Genomic DNA, 21,882 nt, shown 5'->3' on the forward strand with positions numbered 1-21,882 from the left:
TGTGTGTGTGTGTGTGTGTGTGTGTGTACCAGAAAAAGATAGTGTATTTCTTTAAAAACATTGTGCAAAAGGCATGTGCTTGCAGAGAAGAGGGGTGAAGAACTGGGAAATATACAAACTTGTTTTGTTTTTTCCATTTAAGTGTCTTGGTAGTATAGCACAGTGTTTGATATATGTAATTTGAAATGGTGTTTGAAGGACCTCCGGGTTGGAGTATTCTGGGGTGCCCTTCCTGTGGAGTGTTTTTTAAATACCTGACACTGGGTACATTCCAAAAATAATTTTTCTCTTCTTGAGCCTGTGAGTTAAGTTCCGCTGGCAGCGTTGTCTTAGCAGCACCTAGAGATGAGTTGCATTCTACTGTAAGCAGGGAAATTGCATTAGTCCTCCTTTCAATTTGATGGAGAACATTCAACAGGAGGCTCTTGAGAACCTCCTTTAGAATGTTGCTGCTGTGGTTATTTTTATATATTAAAAAAAACTTAGTACGATTTTCTCAAACTTACACAAGGACAGGACCCACAACCCTTCAGTTAATCTAGTCAGGAGGATTAAACTTTCTGTAAAAGGGGGATCTATGGGTGAGATTTTCAAATAAGGTAGGCATGTTAATGCCCAGAATTATCCACTTGTGCATTGTAATTTTACACCTGTAGAATTACATTACTTGGGCATGCAGGTAGGCACAGAGTTGTGTGCCCAAACTTGTTGGAAAAATCTTTGTTCAAAGAAACATCTGAATTAATATCGTATACTATTAGAACAAATCAAAACATTGCATAATTTAGTGTTTCATTCTTCCCCCCAGTACCATGTGAGTGCTAATCAACCAGACCCTTCTCCCAGAAAGCCATTCAGAATGTGGAAATGTCATTCCTTCTTTGGTTTAAGTGGGTATCGCACTTGATTCTTATTCGCAAAGAAATACGTGGAACAGTAGCTTGCTTTTAGCTGTATACTCTACATGTATTAGGCAAATATGAAGCTGTTCATAAACAACTTTAGTGTATAATGTTCTAGATACAGAAAAATAGCAAACTTTGCTCTCTCAAATAACAATGCAGGAAATGTTCACTTCTTCCAAAAGCGGCTTGTAAATGCCGCTTTTTCTATACCATCCACTCTTCAGACTATGCACTTAGCCATCTGTTCTCTGCTGTTTTCCACCTGACTCCCATCCCTAATTCCGAGTGCAGCTGGATGATATGGCACTGAAGTAGCATATGTTCCTTTGGTGTATTCAGGATACACTTTTGCTCTTGGGCTTTTTTTTTCTCTTCTACCTTTATTAATTTAGTGAAGCTGTGCTTACCATATGCCTGATGAATAACCTAAATTTCATACATAGGCAAAATGTTGGCCATCACTAATATAACATTAACACCTATTTAGGAAATGTCAGCAATAGAGATGTTAATTCTAATTAACTATAGAGATGTTCTGTGTTCTGGCATACGATTTGCAGATGCAGAAAAACTAGATGGAGTCATGAAGTACTTAAGCTTGTTAGTAAGAAAAAAATTATCTTGATTTCTTTTGCACTATACTACCAGCAGTGCATTTTACCATTTCTGTGGGGAGTGCATTGTTTGCCACATAGTTTTTAGATAAGTGAAAATAACTATGCAAAACATCACAGTATTTCAGCAAATTTTGACAATTTCTAGAACAACTCAAAAATATTGAATATAAACTAGAATTGGAAATATCACTGAATCCTGATAAATATTCAGTAGAAAGGTAAATCAGAGAAGAGAACCACATGGTATTGCATGGCAAAAGCTTTATGAAGTAAAAAGTTCTTAAATTTGCCCTCAGAGGGGTTAATAAGACTTCTCTAAGGCAAGAAGCTAGGTGATGCTGTTAAGATAGAGACGGTAGACCTATCTGTAAACCTGTGGTTCCAATAGCTCTATGCTATTTGGGCCACAGTGGCAATTTGGAGCACAGGAAGGTAAAAGCTCATAAAAATAAAGGCAATATCTGTCTTGGGTTTTGAACTATTAACAAGGTTTTGGTTTTAGCCCACACATTAAAAGTTTGGTGGACAGTCCAAGTTAGTCTTGAAACACATTTGCAAGTTTGCTTTAGTTACCATTTAAATTTTCTTCTAATTTTAGGGCTTGTCTACAGACAAAAGCTGTACTATACCAGTATAATTAAAACAGTACAACCTTCTGTAATATGGATCCAGTTATTCTGATATAAAGGTGTTTTGTATACTGGTATAACTACACTGGTGAAAAAGTACCCCTAACTGACAATTATTTACAGAGTTTCTGAACTGATATCAGGCCTCTGATTCCTTTTCAGTTAGCGTTAAGAACATGACTGACTTAGAACTGCTCAGAATTTTTCATCTGAGGAAATTACTTGTTAAAGTACATTTTCATAAGGGAAAACGTCATTTTGATAAGCAATTTAAAAATATAAGCAGCGTTTTTGGTCACTAACCTTTTCAGAATTTTTCCTTTTTTTTGCCACTGAATTTAAGAGTGAATTGATGTTTATTTTTTTTTCTTCTTTCTACTTTAAAAAGTGAAAGAAACTTTTTAAAAAGGTGGAAACACTTTGAAAAGTTACAGTGGAAAAAGGAAAAATGAAAGCAGAAGGGAATAAAAAGTGTGTTGGGGTGGGGGAACCCTGGATACACTGCTCATTTACTGCTGTCAGTGGCCAAAAAGAGAGGGGGGGGAAAAAAAGGGGGGGGGAACCACACTAACCTGCATCTTCAAAAATTTGAAAAAAAACCCAGCAACTTGTTGCCCCATTGTGAGCACTGTGAAATGGAAACAATTTCAAAGTTTTAATTATTTTTCCTTTACTATCTCTATTTAACTAATTTGAATGGCTGTATTTTGGATGAAGTGGGGATGGCCCCTGCTACACAATTCATAGTCTCAACCGTCTTGCATGTACTGAGAGTCAAGTGTCAAAGACATTGGGAAGGGTCCAGATTTTTACCTTGTCAAAGTTCTGCAGATGGGAAGTAGTAGTATAAAAATTTTCTTAGGTTCTTCCCGTACCCTCACTCAGAAACAAATTTGCTGGAATGCAGCGCAACTGAAACATTGTGCTTCTGAGTGAAGTTCACTAGCCTTCACATACAGTGCTTAGATCTCTCCTGGAGAGAGGGAAGTTTGAACATATGCTCCAAGTCGGCTTGCAAGCCTGGCTTGGATGTACAGAAGAACCTCCGTTACGAACACCAGAGTTATGAAATGACCAATCTGCCACAGACCTCGTTTAGAACTGTAAGTATGCAATCAGTCAGCAGCAGAGACAAAAAAAGCCAGTACAGTACTGTGTTTAAACCTAAACTACTAAAAATAAATAAATAAAGGGAAAGCAGCATTTTTCTTCAGCATAGTAAAGTTCCAAAGCTGTATTAGGTGAATGTTCAATTGTAAACTTTTGAAAAAACTATGTTTTGTTCAGAGTTAAGAACATTTCAGAGTTACGAACAACCTCCATTCCTCAGGTATTTATAACTCTGAGAATCTACTGTATAGCACTACAGAAAAATGACTGGCTGCACATCTATTCTGATGATCCTCTTTGTGGGAGCAAACCCATACCTCTAGCCTGCATACCCTGCTGCCAAGAAAAGATGACCTTGAACTCTTAAAATGATACTCGTGTCTTCTAATAGTGTCAAGTAGTGGGAATCCCCAAGCTAACCAGATCCTAGTGGTTTGGGTTTGTGCGCTCACAAATATTTCCATGTTACAGTGGATGACATTCTGGCTACTGTGGAAGCAAAGTGTAGGGGACAGTAAGGAAAAAGGTTAGAATTTGAGCTAGAGGAGACTGAAATGTGCTGAGAAGCTGGAATAAGCCAGTGGTGTGAATTTGCATTGGACTCTAATAGGATTCAAAAAAGAGCTAGATAAATTCATGAAGGATAGATCCATCAATGGTTATTAGCCAGGATGGGAAGGGATGGTGTCCTTAGCTTCTGTTTGCCAGAAGCTGGGAATGGGCGACGAGATGAATCACTTGATGGATCTGTTCATTCCCTCTGAAGCACCTGTCGTTGGCCACTGTCAGAAGACAGGATACTGGGCTAGATGGACCTTTGATCTGACAGTGTGAACATTCTTATTTTCTTAAGTATAGTTGAAAATTTGGAGGGAAGCTGCCACTGTGAGATGGAATCTCCCCAACTTGATGGGGAGGTGTGTGTACAGTGACTCTGAAATAAACATAGGACTATTTTTAATACATGCCATAATGCCATAAGAATATTACATAACTTGTTTTGGAGCCCCAGAACACTTTCCAAGCATGTTGAAAGGTGTGTGTTTTACTTACTGCTTTTTTTGAGCTGATAAGTAGCGTTGTGTGTTTGTGGTTTTTGCTTTAACTCTATGGGGGTTCTCTAGTATTTCTGACAATGTTCAGATTATTTTATACTTGTGTGCTTAGTGTCTCTGATATGCATGTTATGTAAATTAACCTTCACGTCCATAAAGACCTAACAGTTGAACTGTCATGAATATTTTTCCTTTAAAGAGTTTGAGGGGAGGGAGAGGACACAGGCTGTTAGCAAGATTACACGTTAGAGGAGTTCTTTGATTATACATGTACATTCCACTTCAGTTATGTGTACTCCCAGTGCACCAGAGTTCAGTACTATGCTAAGTGAAAAATCTCCATCAGGGCAGTGCATGTGCCCTTCGCTGCCTTGTCCGAAGCCCCAGCTGTTGTTAGAGGTAGGAGCGTGTTGGCTTGCTTCAGCAAGCTTTCTCTCATTACATGGAATTTTATCCTATCTCTCTATAAATAGTTGGTACTTGTTAGTTTTTAGATTGACATAAGTTATTTTATTGGAGTGTCCGTTCCCTTTTGTTACGGGTCGCTGACTCCTGGTACCGGGTTATGCCTTGGTCTCCAAGATTTAAGCCTTTTGCCAGCTGCGAAATATCTCTGCTGTTGAGGGAATCTTGTCCCACTTCCTTAAAATTAGGACTACGTTAAGGACTGCTGCCAAACTTGCAGAAACTATAAGCACTGAAAGGCAGAGAAGCGAGGCTGCATCACATCCTGCCTTGTGTTCAGCCTTCCTGCTTGGGAAATACATTGACTGCTTCAGCATCAGTGTGGAGTGTCCCTCCAGATATTGTCTTGGAACACTGGCACCAGTCCCCTTCCCTGATGTCAAAGAAGAAGCACAAGAGGTTGGATTTATCCAAGGAGCTGAGATTTAGGTCCACTAGACAATCTAGGTCCCTGGTGTCATCCAACAATAAGTGTTCAGAAGGGCCGGGGAAGGGGTCCTCTGGCATGAGATGCTCCCTGCTACCAACCTTTTCATATCAGGGGTCCTTGGCTCCAGCTCCAGAACCAGCGCCATCTGGACTGACCCCCACCATGGTGCCAACTACTTCTGTGCAACAAGATCAGCAATAAGAGTCTGTTGGTACTAACCATTTCAGAGGCGTGTGCAGCAACGTGAGACCTAATCTGCCTTTGATGTGGGAGTTCCCAGTGGTATAGGAGACAGCTCGCCTGGTACCAATGCATGCACAAACACCAGCTATGGGCTTACTTCAGTCTAGTGGCTTGGTACTGTAGGGTGATAAAGTATCAGACCATCTGGTATTTTCTCTACTGTTGCAGTCTAGGGTAAACCTACCTTGATATCCCCTGATACAGCACCTCTCTGGACAGTGGACTCAGGCTCTTTCTCTGAGTCTGAGGTAGGCTCTTATGCCCCTCCCTCTTGAGAGAGGTGACAGCATTCCCCTTGTTCACTGAGACAGTTTCGTTACTGTTAGGGACTGCATGTCCGGAGACGACATAAAAGAGAATATCTCGGAGCACTCATGATTGGGGGGGGGGGTTCTATGCCATACCCATGGCCCTATTGAAACCCATGGTGAATACCTCCTGTTTCCAGTTCCTCAACTTTTAGATCCCTACCAGATACCAGGAGGATGTCGTTGGTACCAAACCTCAGTACGGAGCAAAATCCTCAAGGCCTGCAACCTTTGGAATTTCTACCCAGTACACTGCAGGAGGATCAGACTCCGCCTCTTTTACATTCATCGTTGTCATCACCTGATGAGACTGTAGCTCAGAGTTACCTCACTGGTCCAAGATGACTACAGGGCTTACCAAGACCTTTTAAAGAGAGTAGCTGCCTCTCTTGATATCCCTGTTGAGGTAGTCCAGGAGAGTTCACATAGTATCATGGACATGCTGGATTCCAAAGGCCCTTTTAGAATGGCTCTCTGTCAGGAGGCCATTCTGGAGCCTACAAGTTCCTTTAGCGACACCATCCTCTCTGCCTCTGACAGCCAAGAGAACCGAGAGAAGGTACCATGTCCTTTCAAGACTATGAGCATTTTTTATTACCATCCGTTGTCAGGTTCTTTTGTTGTCTCTGCAGTAAATGAAGGAGGAGTGAATCAGGGACTGCCTTCTTCTACCCTGAAGGACAAAGATGCAAAGAGACTTGACCTTTTCAGTAGAAATATTTATTCAAAAGCAGGCCTACAGTGTTGTATCTCTAACAAGCAAGTTTTACTGGCCATATATGACTTCTTCTTCTGGAACATTAATGACGTTCTCAGACAAGTTGCCAGAGGATGTTGGGCAGGAATTTCAGACTGTCTTAGAAGAAGGCAAACTGGTGGCTAGAGCCTCTGCTAGCTGCCTTAGATGGGGCAGATTCGGCAGCCAGAGCTATGGCATCTGCAGTAATTTATGTGCAGATGTTCCTGGCTTCCATTGTCAGGTCTACCACAGGAGGTCCAGCAGACAATTGAGGATCTCTCCTTCGAGTATCCTATGTTCTTCTGCCCAAAAAACAGATGAGAAGCTCCACAGGATCAAAGATTCAAGGGCCACTTTGAAATAATTGGAAATATACATTTCTTCCTAAAAGGAAACAATTCCACCCTCAGTCTCCAGAGATATCCACTCTTCTGCCTGGGTAGCTTGACAATCCCAAAACAAGGGGAAGAAACCACAGGAGGAGACCTCCATATCCTCAGTTTTCTTCCACAGCAGATTCTTTGAGGCAATATGGAAATCCCAAGCAGTCTGACTGCCTTGTCAAGGACAGAACACCCCAGATCATTGTTTCAGTTTCTCACTCCCTTCTTGTCTTCCAAAATGCTTGCAACCCTTCCCAGTTTGTCATCTACAAATTTTAAGCGTACTTTCCACTCCATTATACAACTCGTTAGTGAACATATTGAATAGTACCAAACCCAGGACAGACCCGTGCATGACTCCAGTAGATAAGTCTTCCCAGTTTGATAGTGAACCATTGATAAGGACTCTTTGAGTAAAGTTTTTTTTTAACCAGCTTTGCACCCACTTTATAGTAATTTCACCTAGACCACATTTCCCTAGTTTGCTTATGAGCATGTTGTCTGGGACTGTATATTAGCCTTACTAAAATGGAGATATATCACCTCTACAATTTTCCCCTCTATTCACAAGCCAAGTAATTTTTCAAGAAAAGGAAATTAAGTTGATCTGGCATGATTTTGTTCTTGACAAGACATGAGAGGTAATTTGTTGCACTCTGCTCAGCACAGGAGAGCACTAAAAGTGATAAAAAGGCTTAGAAAACTTAACCTATAAAGAGAGGTTTAAAAACAAACAAACTGGGAATTTGTAGCCTTGAGAAAAGAAGATTGAAGGGGAACCTAATAAGTCTTCAAATATGTTAAGGGCTGTTATAAAGAGGACAGTGATCAATTGTTTTCCATGTCAACTGAACGTAGGACAAGAAGTAAACCTTCCTTCCTTCCTGTAGCAAGGAAGATTTAGGTTAGATATTGGGAAAAACTTTCTAACTGTAAATATTTACGCACTGAAATAGGTTACCAAGGAGACTTTGGAATCCCCATCCTTAGAGGTTTTTAACAAGAAGTTCTAGGTATACTTGGTTCTGGGGGCTGGAATAGATGACCTCTAATGGTCCCTTTCAGCCCTACATTTCTGTGATTCTATAAAATCTTGTTAGCTGCAGGTAGGTGTATGGATACAGCTTGTATGGTTCTGAATCGAAGTTTTCCACTAAGCCAGTTATGGTTTGCTTAACTAGCTTGTTCCGTAAGCCATTCACTATGGTTTTAAAACAAAAAAACTTCACATAAGTTGTGTAGTCCCTTGTATCAGTAATCAGGGGATATATAATAAAAATGTTTGCAGTTAGGTTAAAGCTAACAGTGTTACAGTAACGCTATTAATGATGGCTCTTAACTGGGCATTCAAGAGCTCTTTCTAAGATTACTGGCATTGTCTTTAATATCTCATTGTTTCACCCTGTAAATCTGTTTTTTTATGACATAATTTCTGTGCTTACACAAAGCTCAACAAATATTTTTCTTACTACATGCACTGAATGACAAATACATTAACAGCTTACAAAATATTTGGCAGTGATCCCAAAATAGTTGCCATTGAAACTTCCTTATGAAAGAAACTTAAGTCTCCACCTCTCCTCTCCTCCTCCCATGTGTCCAGTGATGTACACAGCAGAAAACAGCCTTTGCCCCAAAGGATTTAGAACATAAACGTTTCATTTTTCTGACGTATACATGTTTTGATGTAAGTATGGAAAAGCTCAGCTAAGGGTTTTATTGTCCTTATAGGGCAGCAACAGTAGCAGTGTTTTATATGTCAAGTTGTAGCTTGTTTCAGTTAGTAAAAATCAATCTTGTATCTTCCCACCCACTCCTCAAATTCTTCAGAGCAGTCCGTTCTTTATGAATCTTTACTTGTGGTGTCTCACCATAGAATCTTTTAGCAAACTTTTAGGCAATCTAAATTTATACATATTTAATCACTGTAAGTCTTTAGATAAACCTGTTAATGGACTATGTTAAAAGAACCAGTTATTGTCTCGTTAATAATTTCAACATAAAAATTTTGAGAACTGTTTATATTCTGCTTTGCCAAGCTTGAGCTCTTTTATTTTTTTTTTTTTATTGTTTTAAATAACTCGTGAGAAGTTTGTGTGCTTTCAAAAGTGGAGAGATCACTAGGCCTGTCAGCATTGTTTAGCTGCGCTGGTGCAAACCCTAGTGTATATGTGGTGTGCTGGTATAAACTGTGACTTGAACCAGTGCAGCAGACAGGTCTTCTCTGTACAAGAGTAGAAAGGAGAGCAGTTGTGCCTTACTCAAAAGTGTGAATTGGAGGAGAATTAACAGTTGGATAAGTGACTAGCATGTAGTGGGTAGCTGGTTCATTTTTATGTAAACTGGAACATAATATAAAGGGAAGGGAATATGACTTGCACTGTGAATGTTGAAGATGCATGGTGCACAACTAGACCTTGAAAAGTCTAGGAGATGATGAACTTCCTCAATGTTTCAGAAGTATCAAATGTTTCAGAGCTTACAGTAGAATGGACTCATTGATGGGGAGCAGCTGGGTCTTCCTCTGGGTGGCAGGGTAGTAACAACCACTCCCACCCCAAACTGGGAAACTGAACTGCTGAGAAAGTTCCCGTAAAAGACCCTGCCGGGGACAAGCTGGTTTGGGTGGGGTGTGTGGGAAAAGTAACAGGGAGCAGATGCTTGCTTCTCACCACTGGGAAAGAAAAGTGGTGCTCCCTCCTTTAAAGAGGGATAGGATGCTACCTTTCTCTGTAGTTGGAGAGGGAGGAGGAGTGATGTGATGTGCAGCTGATTTGACAATTCGTCAGATGCTCAATATGGTGTCACAAAATTTTAATAAAATATCATTTGCTGCCACTGTGTATCATGCTGACCAATATTGTCTCCATTTCCTCTGTGTGTGCATGTATTGCATCCGCTTATCTGTTATAGGCAGAACTGGTAGTGATGGTTATAATTAAGGTTGCCCAACACTTTCTATTATAAGACTGTTTTCAGTTTCCTTTAGTTGTCAGGGTTGAAACTTTATAGGCTGAATTATTTTTTCAAAGTTTCGGCTAAAATGGTTCAGCTGTTTCCAATCATGAGATTGGGGGGAATTGCTTATTTTGTCCATGGTGGTTTTTGTTAAATGCTTGCAAGAGTTTCCTCAAAGCTCTAGCACCTCCATGCTTTGTATCAGGGATTTGAAATGGCAGGAGTGCAGCCTTAACAACAGGGAAGTGCCTTTTGCCACCCCTGTAAAAATCAGCCCTCATTTGACCAAGTTTTGAGCCTCTTAAAATAACAGTTCACATTTGCCAAGTAGAAACTTGTTAGAGCTAAATTCTTCAAAGATATCTGGACATGCTCCTTCCCTGGGCTGCAAGGGGTAAAACAGGACTTCCCTTGCAACTGTTTTTTCTGAACTTAAAGCACAGACACTTTCCCCTCACTTTTGGCTCCCAGATAATGTGGAGGAGGAAGAAGCAGCCTGACACAGAGGCAGCGGGGTCAGAAGCAGCACAAGGAGGACTGTGGAGTAAGGATTGGAAAGGAGTAGGCAGGAGCAGAGGAAGGGACAAAGGCAGAAAAGTTTATAACCACTAAAGAACATTCTCTTCAATAATTGGGAATTGAACCCAGATTTCTTGAGTCTCTGCTGCCAACAAATAGCTGTGAAACACACTGGCAAAGTGGCTTATCACATTAGAGGATAACAGCCTCTTACAATTACCAATTACTCCACTAGTTCAAGTGGTAGAGGTCCTTGCTGTAGATCTGAAAGTTCTTATCCTTTCAATGACCCACATGGGTAGTCAGCATGATTCCACGTTATGGAATTTGTGTGTTCTAGTTTGCTTTCCTAGAAAATGTAGTAAATTACATAAAAATACACTAAAGGAATGTTATCACAAAATTATGCACTCAAGATTAGAAAATGCCAAATTAAGGTTGCCTGTGAAACATTTGATTTGGCCCCTTTATGTATAGTCACTGATATAGTCTAATTACAGAATCACATTATTTTTTCCACAGGACCTCTGCCTCATTCAGAGCCCATGATGGATGGATGGTTCTTACAGAATTGGTAGAAGTTCAGTGTTTATCCTGATGATTCATTATGTGGCCCCAGGCCTTATTTACTGCACACCATCCAAACAGTACTCTAACGGCAGACTTACTAATTTCCTCATGAGTATTTCTGTGGTTCTGCCACTATAGAATCTGCGTGCTTCACTAACATTCATTAATTTTCACTCACACCCATGTGAGTTGGAGTATTATCCCCATTTTACAACTGGGGAGCTGAGGCACAGAGAGATTGAAGTCAAAAGTATGCACTAATTTTTTGGGTGTCCAATTGGAGATGCCTAGGATCCAATTTTTTTTAGAGTTCTTACTGTATAGCATTTTATACATCCAGAACACAACTCCTGTTGACTTCAGCGGTAGCTGTGAATGCTCACCACTTCTGCAAATCAGACTCGAGTCTAAAGTGGTTTACCCAGAAAATGAAGGACATGCAGTTAGTCATCACCTGTGAAAAACTTTTTTTTCACATGACTTGCCTAGCATCACAAAGGAATTTTGTAGTACAGGCAGGGACACAATCCAGCTCTCCAGGGCTAAATTCAACTACCTTAACCAGGAAACAATCCTTTCTCTTCTTGCAATTCCCTGCCTCATTCATTATACACCTTCCATCCCTATCTTACACAGGGTCTGTGTCCTTGTACCATCTCTTGAGAGGTCGGTGTGTTCTTGTACCATCCTCTCTAGTCAGGAAGGTGCTTACTTGGTTAGCTAGGGTGACCAGATGTCCCAATTTTTATAGGGACAGTCCCGATATTTGAGGCTTTTTTTAATATGGGCTTCTATTACCCCCGACCCCCGGCCCGATTTTTCACACTTGCTATCTGGTTACCCTATGGTTAGCTGCTACCTAAGTGTTACTATTCTGACAAGGCCTACTTTGGTTCACAGTGTTGGCTATCCCTAGGGATCCAGCAAGCCCTACAGAAGGCTTTTTCCATGACCTCCCCCCCCAAAAGCACACAAACCCCCAAAACCAAACCAGATAAAGGGTTGTGGGGTTTTTGGTTGTTTGGCTGATTTTTCCTTCTTCCTGGCTCTGCAGTAATACATCCCAAAGTGCAGTGCCCTGTATGTTTTCTGCTGTGCTCCCCCCACCCGATGTTTATGACCTGTGGGCACTCTGTCTCTTGCTGAGGCACCTTAGAATAGCAGCCCAGATTTTCCCAGGCCTTGTCTCGACAACAGTGAAAAGTCGATCTAAGCTATGCAATTTGCGTTACATGAATAGCGTAAGTCAAATCGATGTAGCTTAGATCTGTTTCTCACAGGGTCTGCACTACACGATGTCAACAGGAGACACTCTCCCGTTGACTCCCCTTACTCTTTTTTTTTCAATCTGGTGGAGTACAGGAGTTGACGGGAGAGTGATTTGCAGTCTATTTAGCAGGTCTTCACTAGACCCACTAAATCGACTGCTGAAGCATTGATCGCTGCGCATCAATTCCCCCAGTAAGTGTAGACAAGCCCCCAGAATCCACAGATAGACATGGCTACATAGAATAGAAGTATGGCACAAACTCATTTTCCACTTGGTGTTGTCGCTTTTGGTTAAGCTGTTATGCTGACAAAACTGGATAGTCTTTGGCTATGTCATTGTGGATCCCACTCTAGGTGCACATGTGCCTCGTGCATGCAAGACTGGATTTTTTTTTTTTTTTTTTTTAATAGCAGTGTCCATCAGGGCTGCACATTGCCCTTTGATGCCTCAGGATCCCATTTGAGGGAGTGAATGGTGGGCTGGCCATGATCATTCCTCAGTTTCCTTATTGCCTGTGGCAGCAAGACGGATCCTGGTGAGTGTTCAACCCTCTAGTTTTCAACTCAGATTGAACTTCAAAATGTTCTACAAATCTTCAGAACCATTTCTGATCTCCTGTTTTGAATGCCATGAACTGATGATTAATGGTCTGGACTGAACTTTTTTGGTCAGACCTCCTCCCCCCCTCCCTCCCCCCACCCCATACAGGGCTTCTCAAGTAGTGGCTTTGAAACCTGTGGGCTTCAAGCCCTGTCCATCCTGCCAGGGACTAATCCCCCCCCGAAGGACAGGCAAAATAGGTGTCTCTTCTGCCTGGGGGAATTGCACATTACAAGTAGATAACCTAGGGTGACCAGATGTCCTGATTTTATAGGGACAGTCCCGATTTTTGGGCCTTTTTCTTATATAGGCTCCTATTACCCCCCCCACCTCTGTCCTGATTTTTCACATTTGCTGTCTGGTCACCCTGATTCCCTGTATGCTTATCCTTCTATGTGAGAATTCCCATATTGAGATGCAAAGCTGAAACTCCACCTTCTGGAGTAGTCCATGAAGGTCTCATCAGACCTGGAGGAAACCAGCACCAGAATCCTGTTAATGGACAAGCCACCATCTATTAAGCAGACTGGCAATTTCTAAGATTGGTGCAAAGAAGATAGAGCCAGTGAAAGACCCGGCACTGACAACAAAGTCAGCTTAACCCCAGTTTTGATGTTGATCTGTGCCTCTGGATTTGAAGTCAGGCAACGAAAGGGACCTCTATGAATGCGGCAGGAATTCAGGAAGGAGCTCAGTGTCCTCCCATAGGTGCAAAGACAGCTTCTGGAGAACAGCCGTATGCACTGTTGCGTGGAGAGAAGAAGCACACTGTGAGGCAGCATACTTCACCAACACTGACTATCCTCATGGCATCGACCCTGGACTCCAGCAGACCAGGTCTGTTGTCTCTGTATTGGTGCATCTCTTGTTACTCCTAGAGTTCTACTTACCAACGCTGTGGTGTATGTTCTAACCATCAACTAGCAAAGAACGTCCATCTCCCCCTCCCCCTCCCCCCCCACAACCAAGGTCTGTGATCAGTGTTACTGAGACAGCTGCAGGTTTCTCCTACAGGCCCTAGCAACCACTGTCCTACCAAGACTGGCACTGGTCCAGCCAACAGCCTTTGAGTTATCTGTACCCATACAATATGCCACCATGGCCCTCTTGAGAACACTGGGGCCCACCTTTTTACTGAGGAGCCAGTTTCCACCACAGAGGAAGAGCAAGAGATCTCTCTCCCAAGGGGCATTTCTGGCCAGACAACCAATGGGGGAATATCAAGAGGAGGCAGATCCAGGGGCTGAGCAACATTAGTATCCCTTGCCAACATCAAAGGATCTCTCCTCCTTGACACTGGATGAAGCAGTATCCTTGGCATTAGGTAACTTAACAGCTTTGCAGGAGTGCCTTGTACGGATTCCCTGGACTCTGCTGATGGAGATTTCAGAAGTCTCACAAGCTTGACACCCTGTCAGTTTATGGTCCAGCCAGGATCACCCTCCCCATTAATAGGGGAAAACTAGTCCCACCTGAAGCCCTGGGGCAGACACCAGCCATCAATGGCAAAACATGTAGAGGTGCTTGGTACCCCATTCAGGATTTGAGTACTTGTGCAGTCACATAAACCTAGACTTGTTAGTTGTGTGAAAAAGAAAAGTAGAGAGAACAAAAATATGCCGGAGATGAAGACCTCAAATGCCTCTTCCTGTTTGGGAGGAAGTTGTACTCTTTAGTGTCACTATATCGGTGCATGGCTGCTGCCAGGCCTTCCTCACCAAGTATAACTTTCTAACATGAGACAGGATGACAACCTTCCTTGTAAAGTTTCCTTATGACAGTAGAAAAGAGCTTGATCACCAGCTGACCTTCCTTAATTATGCTGTTAAGATGGCTTTGTAAGCAGTGATGGATGCCTACGACGCCATGAGCAGGTCTTTAGCTACTGTAGTAACCATGCACAGAGCATCATGGCTCTAAGCTCCATTGGACCATCCCTAAAGAGATACAGGTTATGACTGAGGACTTGCTTTTCTTTGGCAGTGCACACTGGTCCTTTGATACATCTGTGAATTTGACAAGATTGAGACCCATGTTGGACCCAGTCTAGAGAACACCACCTTCAAAAGCTGCTGTGCCCCATTCCACGAGGTCTGGTCTTCTGTGACATCTGGTATATCAAAAGGCCAGGCTATCTCATTGCAGAGCATTTTAAAGTGGATCACACAGTGAATTTCCATCTGCTGTCAAGTAGGCAAGCCTCTCCCTTCAAATGGCCAGGCACACTCTACTAGGATACAGGTGGCATTGTCTGCCTGCTTCCAAAACATACAAATCTCCAAGATCTACCAGGCAGCTATGGGAAGCAGCCCTCTAACTTTTTGTTAAAATATTTTATGCACTTGAATGGTAGCCAGGTTGGATGCCAAATTCAGAAGAGCGATATTTCAATCTGTTTAAATGACAGCTGAAACTCCTTGCTATCACTGTCCAGTGACGATACTGCTTGTCAGTTTCCTACCATGGGATCCACACTGACATATACATGAAGGGGAGAGAAAATAGTTGCATACCCTACAAAAACTGTGGTTCGTGAAGCTGTTATAATCCGTGTGAATTCCACAATCTGTCCTCCATCACCATTATTTGGAGGGCTTGACTTGCAAGGGAACTGATGGTAGGTCATGGCTGCCCTGCCTTTAAGATCTCATGTCAGAGCACAAAGAGGCATAGGGCACGTGTGCAGCCCTGATACACTGCTAGTGAAAAGGAAAAAAATCCAAACTTATGTGTATGAGGTGTATACCCCCTACAGTAGAATCCACACTAACTACAACATTTAGAAGAACTACAGTTACTGTAGAATAAGTAACCATTCTGGTTTTGTATCCAGGTCAAATGTGTTCTCACTGAGATGTAGAGAGGAAGAGCCCAAAGATGTGTGTATGTTAATTTTGCAGTGTTGTCCCAAAGTTGATTAGACACTTCATCATTTACAGAGGGTATGGGGAAAAATGGCTAACTCTTTGTCCTCACAGAGCTGTAACTGAAACAATTGCTGTTTTTGTTTGTATGAATGAGATTCTACATTAAGTACACTTATTTAGGTGACTACTGCACAAAGTCTATTAACAAATAACAGAACTCCCATGCATCATTTTCAAAATCTGTTTGAAATCAAATGGTATCTCTCGTTGTATCAAACAGCATACAAATATTTTGAGTATTGTTTTATAAACCCTAGCTGTCACTGCAGAGAACTGTTACGCTAGACTGAATCATGAGACATGTATCATGGAAATAAGTAAAGTTCACTTTCGCTGCTCTTCACTACTTTCTGTCATTTAGATCAAACACTTAGATAACGAGAAGAGGTCACTTCCTCAGTCTGGAAAGCACTTAGCACATTGCTAGAGCTGTGCATGTAATAAACAGTAATAACTTGTTTCTCAGTTTTCACTCATAAATATTTCTAGCAGCCTTTCATCCTCCTAAGCCTAGTTAGAACAGGCAACAATGAAGGTTCTAGAGTCCCATATTGCTGGGTATAGTAGTGTTTGGTCATATATTGCATATCAAGACTTGCTTGTCTCATTTTTTGCTAGCTCAGGACGGGGCCCTAAATTACTAGTTGGCTCTAGAAAGATTGACGATGGGTTTCATTAAAGTCAGTGGGAGCAGGAGTGAGCTCTTTACCCAGAAATGTTCCCCTTAGCATTAGTATACCATTGATTTACCTCCATTTTCTGCTAGCATGTCTGGTTTGTTTGTTTTTTTTTGTTTTTTTGTTTTTTTGTTTTTTAATGAGTAAGTTCTACATCTTATATAGAGGGATACATTATATTTTAAAAGTATGTGCAAGTTACTTTCCTATGTGCTGTTACTACTTTTGAAATAAAGGATTTCAAAAATATTTACATGTGGTATTTTTATTTTTTGCAGGGAAAAGTTCACCTTGAATTAAAACTGAATGAACTGATAACAGATAATGGATCTGTGTGCCAGCAACTAGTAGTACAGTAAGAATATTTATGAATCATTAAAAGGAGCTTGATTTTACTGTTAAAAGAACCAGTAAGGTTGTGTTGTAATTTTCTACACAATGCAGCACCAAAACTTTTTTTTAAATGCCTGTGTTGGAATTTGCCTAATTGTAGGGGCAATATGTACACTAGGGAGACTTCACAAAAGTTTTTCAGCATTGCAAACAGATTTTTTTTTTAAAGCTGCGTGAGTGCCATCCATGTCAGGAGCCCTAATGTAAACTGGGTGTTGGTGTCTAAGCACAGTGTCTTCTAATCCTGCTCAAAGCAGGTCTGGTTGACAGGGCTGAAAGTTCCAGTGGCAGCCAGTAGCTAGGACTTCAAACATTGCAACCACTGGCAGAGCTGAACTGATGTTGGCATTGGTGGGAACTTCCCAAAATTTCCCTACTGTACGTAACCCAATACTTGTGGTCTGTTTTGGGTACACAGCAACTACACAGCAAACAAACTAAAAAACAACAAAAACCCTTGCAAAAGCAAGTCTCCGCCTGGGTCAATTGACTAGGGCTTGTGGGGCAATGAATAGCAGTGTAGGTGTTCAGGCTTGGGGTGGAGCCTTGGCTCTGAAACCTGGCAAGGGAGGAGGGTCTCAGTGCCCAAACATCTAACCTGCTATTTTTAACCTTGCAGTTCAAGCCCTAGTCAGTTGCCTCAGGCACTTTTGAGACTGTGTGGACTTACTTTCAGTTATCTAGGAGGCTCAGCTTTGGTTTAATTTCAAAATGACTTTCTCCTGGCCCAGCATGTCCTTAAGCAGGAGACTACTTAGGTGGGAATAGCAATTTGATTTTCATAGTTTTCTGCTTAGCTGTAACTACTGTTACAGTTTACAGTAGTGCTTCTTCCTCTGTCTCTTGGCTCTCCCAACATAATGAAAAGTAAAACTTGGAATATTGAGTACATGATACGTATTTTAAAAGTTAAAATGAAAACTTTAATGGACAGTGCTGAAGTACATAGCCATGCCAGATGGATTGGGGCAGTAGATGAAAATGGGAGCAAGGTTGGCAGCAAATTTTAGACTTAAATAAGGGGTGTGTGTGGTGGGGGAGTGTCTTACCTTGTACATCTATTAGATACTTTTGGAATGGCTGTGACCTGACCATCAACTAGTTGGATAAGGGTACAGAGACTTCAGTTTAGCTTCAGGTTATGTCATAGTGACATAAAACAGAATACAGCTTGATAACTCTGGTATAAGTGCTTTTCACTTGTAGATCTCAGTGCTTTACCAAGGAGAGTGCAGGTAAGTATAATCTCCAGAAGGGGACACTGTCCTAAAACGGAGAAGTGAGTTGGCCAAGAACACGCAGCAACTCCTGACATGTGGTCCAGTGCCCTAACTGCTAGATGTCTTTCAATATTGTATACAAAAGACTATAAATTAAAGAATGCTAATATTGCAGTGTCAAGTGCTCAAATTGGAAATGCCAGATTTAGGGTTGCCTTAATCTGGCTCCCTTCAGTGTGTATGCATTATGATGCACTTGTTCAGCATCATAGTAGGTTTCTTTAAAGCCAAGGATAGAACTCAGCTATCTCAGGTCCCAGTCTAGTGCCTTAAACACAAGAGAACCTTCTTTTCCTACTTGCAACCCTCCGCCTCATTCACTGTGCATGTTATGCAAAATCAGAAGTGTTATGTGATGATGTAACTAAAGAATGTGCTGCTCGGATAAAAATGATGGGGCTGGATTAAGGTTGCACATATGACCATAATACTGGATTTTCCTAGCTTTTGATTGCTTGACTTTGCAACTTTACATAATATTTGTCTATGTCCCAAGAACACTAATCTCCTAGATTTTTAAAAGAGCAAACTGAAAAAACAAATTCCATCATGTAGAACCACATTAACCCTTGCATGTGTCACTAGCAAGTTTGGAAACCACCACCTTTAAATACACAGCACACACTTCTAAAGAGCTAATGGAGTAACTGGCAGCAGAGAACTATTAGTCTCTGTTAGAACCAGCCCCTAGTCCCAACAGGCATTACTTTCTGCAAGTAGCTTAAATAGCTAGTTGCTAAGTACCAAGAGAATGTTGAAAGTTGGGAGTGCCTGCTTTGTCTTGCTCTGCAGAGCAATGTGGTCTAGTGTTTAGTTAGGCAGCACAGCAAGGGCATAAATATGGTACACACATTCTGAAAGGCAGTGTGGCTGGGCTGGGCTATGCTCAAGCTTTGTTAGAAGTAACTTTGTACAATGTCCATTACCTTACTTGTAGAATAAAGAATAGCTATCTCCTAAGGGCTGGTCTACACTGGGAATTTACATCGGCATAGCTACATCTCTCAAGGGTGTGAAAAATCCAGTGTTTCAGTGTAGACATACCCTAACATAAGGGTTTAAGACCTTGCTTAATTGTAACAGCTGGGAAGTGCACACAATTAACACTAGTTGGTATAAGAACTGACACTAGGATTTATGATGGTTTCCTGGCTCCCAACTCAATGCACCTTTGACTTAAAGGGAAGAATAGCTGTGACTGATGTTGTTTCATCTCCCCACCTAAAGCTCTAACTCTCACTCTTGTAGTGGGACTGGAGCATGCTCAGTGGAATTGGCATGTTCTGAAATTTTAGCAATAGGTCTCTGACAAACAATGAGCATATGCAGATTGCCATTTCCAGAGACATAACTGCCAAATGTGGATGGATTATCATGACAGCAAAAGATACCTTTGTCACCAGGACTCTCTATATGCTAAACTTACATTTCTGCTCCAAAGCACAGAGGCACTGTGTTCTTCACCAAAATTGATGGAAATTTTAATATAGATAAAAATAGCTTTGCAAAACCGAATTCTTCAGAATAGCTGGATGGTTTTCACTGAAATTTTTAGAAAAGAAAGCTTTGCCTGGGGCAGAGAGCAAGCATGAAAAACTTCCACCAAACAGTTTAACAAAGTTATAAGCAATTGAAAAATGGCTTTATAAGGGGAAGTATTAAGCAGTCTTATCTTGAGCTGTCGGTATTAGCTCTGATTATAATAATGCTAAGTAATTTAGAAAACGTATTTGCAAAGGAGAATACAAGTGCACAGTTTAAAGGTGTTTCTCTTACAAAGGATCAAAATTCAATATGCATCTGGTGGTTGTTTCCCAGTTCATTATTTCCTCCCCAGCACTATTTATTGCTTTTTGAAGATACATTTAATATAGTCAGCTATAACTGAGCTTTCTGCAGGTAAAGCTGTGCAAAAAATCATATATTTTGGCTCTTATTAAAATCAAGATTGCATGGAATTGAGGATTTACCTCAAAACCAAAAGATCCTAGTGAAATGTCTTCATGAAAATAGCAATTTTTTTGTCTTTCACCTTGTTTTCCTTTTGTCTTTTGGAGATATAAAAGGCTATAAATTCTCCTGTTTGCTTCTGGGAGCCAGTTTGACTTTTTTGGGAAGGATGGTGGAGGTACAGGATCAGGCACTTTTAAACACATTTTTGGGAAGTAGATTTGTGTCAAAGTACTCTTGTGACTCATCTCTTGTCCCTCTATCCTTAGTAGGTTTCAAGGGAACAGGAAGCCTACTTCTGCATTTCAATCCTTCAGAACTGCAGGAGGAGGAACAGAATGCTTTCCTTCTGTCCATTGCTAGATCTTTCCACTTAATCCTTTTTAGTGGCTGAGAGTTGGTGGTACTTTGGTTTTGGTATGAACGCATTACTTGTCTCTGAATTCAGACATCCAGATTTATCAAGTGCTGAATATGTAGTATGTACATTTTTTAGCTCTGTGTATCCAGATGTGGAACTTCTAAAGGATGGAATCTTGACATTTTGAAATCCCTGTTCTTTCAGATTTCAAATCTTAACATTTTTTTAGATTTCCACTTTATTTAACTATTGGATGTGGAATGTGCAGGATGCTTTCTGGGATTTGAGGCTCTTTTGGATATTGTCACTTGACTCAATTCATGGTAGATGCTCTTGTTTTGTTTAATCTGCATAAAGGAGCTGTGATATCCTGTGAATGCACAAATAGTAAATTCATAATGCTAACCAACTACATAAAATTGTGGAAGTAGGCTACTGTGTGTTTGCAGTGACTTTTTGTATATCTTGCTATCCTGTTACGCATACCATTTAGAAATAGGCACTGGGTTTGGGACATGTAAGTGGCCAGGGGTGTGCTCAGGAATTTTAATTTTGACCCCTTTTTTTGGGGGTGGGAGGGAGCACAGAAGCTCACTGCCTCCCCCGGTCCCAGGAGGAGCTCAATCTTCCCTCGCTCCACCCAGCCCCGGTCAGGAGCTTGATCTTCCCTGCCTCCCTGGCCCCGGGGCTGGAGAAGTTCTGTGCCCCTGACCACTATTTGAGGGGGGGGGAGGCTGCCCCTGCTTGCGCCTCCCCACCCCTCCGCGCACACCCCTGAGTAAGCCTTTTAAAACTGGGAGCTGTAGTTGTAAGTCACATTCTTGTTCCTACTTATACGTTCTCTCTGAAATTGCATATAAGGCTGCTTGCCTTTCGTGCAGGAGGGCGGGTCAAGAGACCGAGAATTGTGGAAGGACCTGGGAGGAGCAATCTCCGTTCAGATCAAGTGGAAGGCCTGAGATGGAGAAGTCTGTAGAGAGCAAGATTTGGATGGAGGGAAAGCCTCAGCAGGGAGGGCTGTAAGGACTGTGAAGCCCTGGAGACAAGGGCTAAGACAAAACACTGAGGGGCAATAAGACTAATTGAATTGCTTTTTTAAATTCTTTGTTTCTAATATAATAAAGAACAAAAGAAGTGGAACCATGCCATCTGAATTTGGCTGACCAGTTCAGTTGGTGCAGGAACTAGAAAAGGAATTTAGCTGACTCTTCCATTGCACTGTTGATAGGAGCAAAATTAGTAACAACTTATTTTTGTCCCAAAAGTAATCGAGTCAGACTGGGAATACATCAATGGTTTCTTTTTAGGTTAAAAGAATCTAGGTGTAGGGCACTGCAGCTTGCTTTAACTACACATGCTCATAAGTTAAACACACTGGCTGACAGTCTGATCAGTGATGTCTTGCTGCCCCTTTTTCAGTGTCCCCTATTGGAATATGTACAAGTGCCATATGAGGGAGAACTAGAACAGCTTCCCTCACGTGGATTCAGCAA

At 41.5% G+C, this 21,882-nt stretch overlaps 1 protein-coding gene across 4 annotated transcripts in view; it reads left to right on the forward strand.

Annotated features, from left to right (window-relative positions):
* RASA2 (RAS p21 protein activator 2) overlaps positions 1 to 21,882 on the forward strand; it is a 101,706-nt gene that overhangs the window by 27,305 nt on the left and 52,519 nt on the right. For all 4 annotated transcript variants that reach the window (XR_003369710.2, XM_024210966.3, XM_024210979.3 and 1 more), the window contains exon 5: positions 16,684 to 16,760. Coding sequence is in view for 3 of the 4 variants with exons in the window: in XM_024210966.3 (XP_024066734.2) it covers positions 16,684 to 16,760 (77 nt within the window). In the remaining variant the exon portion in view is untranslated. The remainder of the gene's footprint in view (positions 1 to 16,683; positions 16,761 to 21,882) is intronic.

This window comes from Terrapene carolina, unplaced genomic scaffold, assembly GCF_002925995.2.
Source record: "Terrapene carolina triunguis isolate 2854851 unplaced genomic scaffold, T_m_triunguis-2.0 Scaffold88, whole genome shotgun sequence".
Taxonomy (NCBI): Eukaryota; Metazoa; Chordata; order Testudines; family Emydidae; genus Terrapene; species Terrapene triunguis.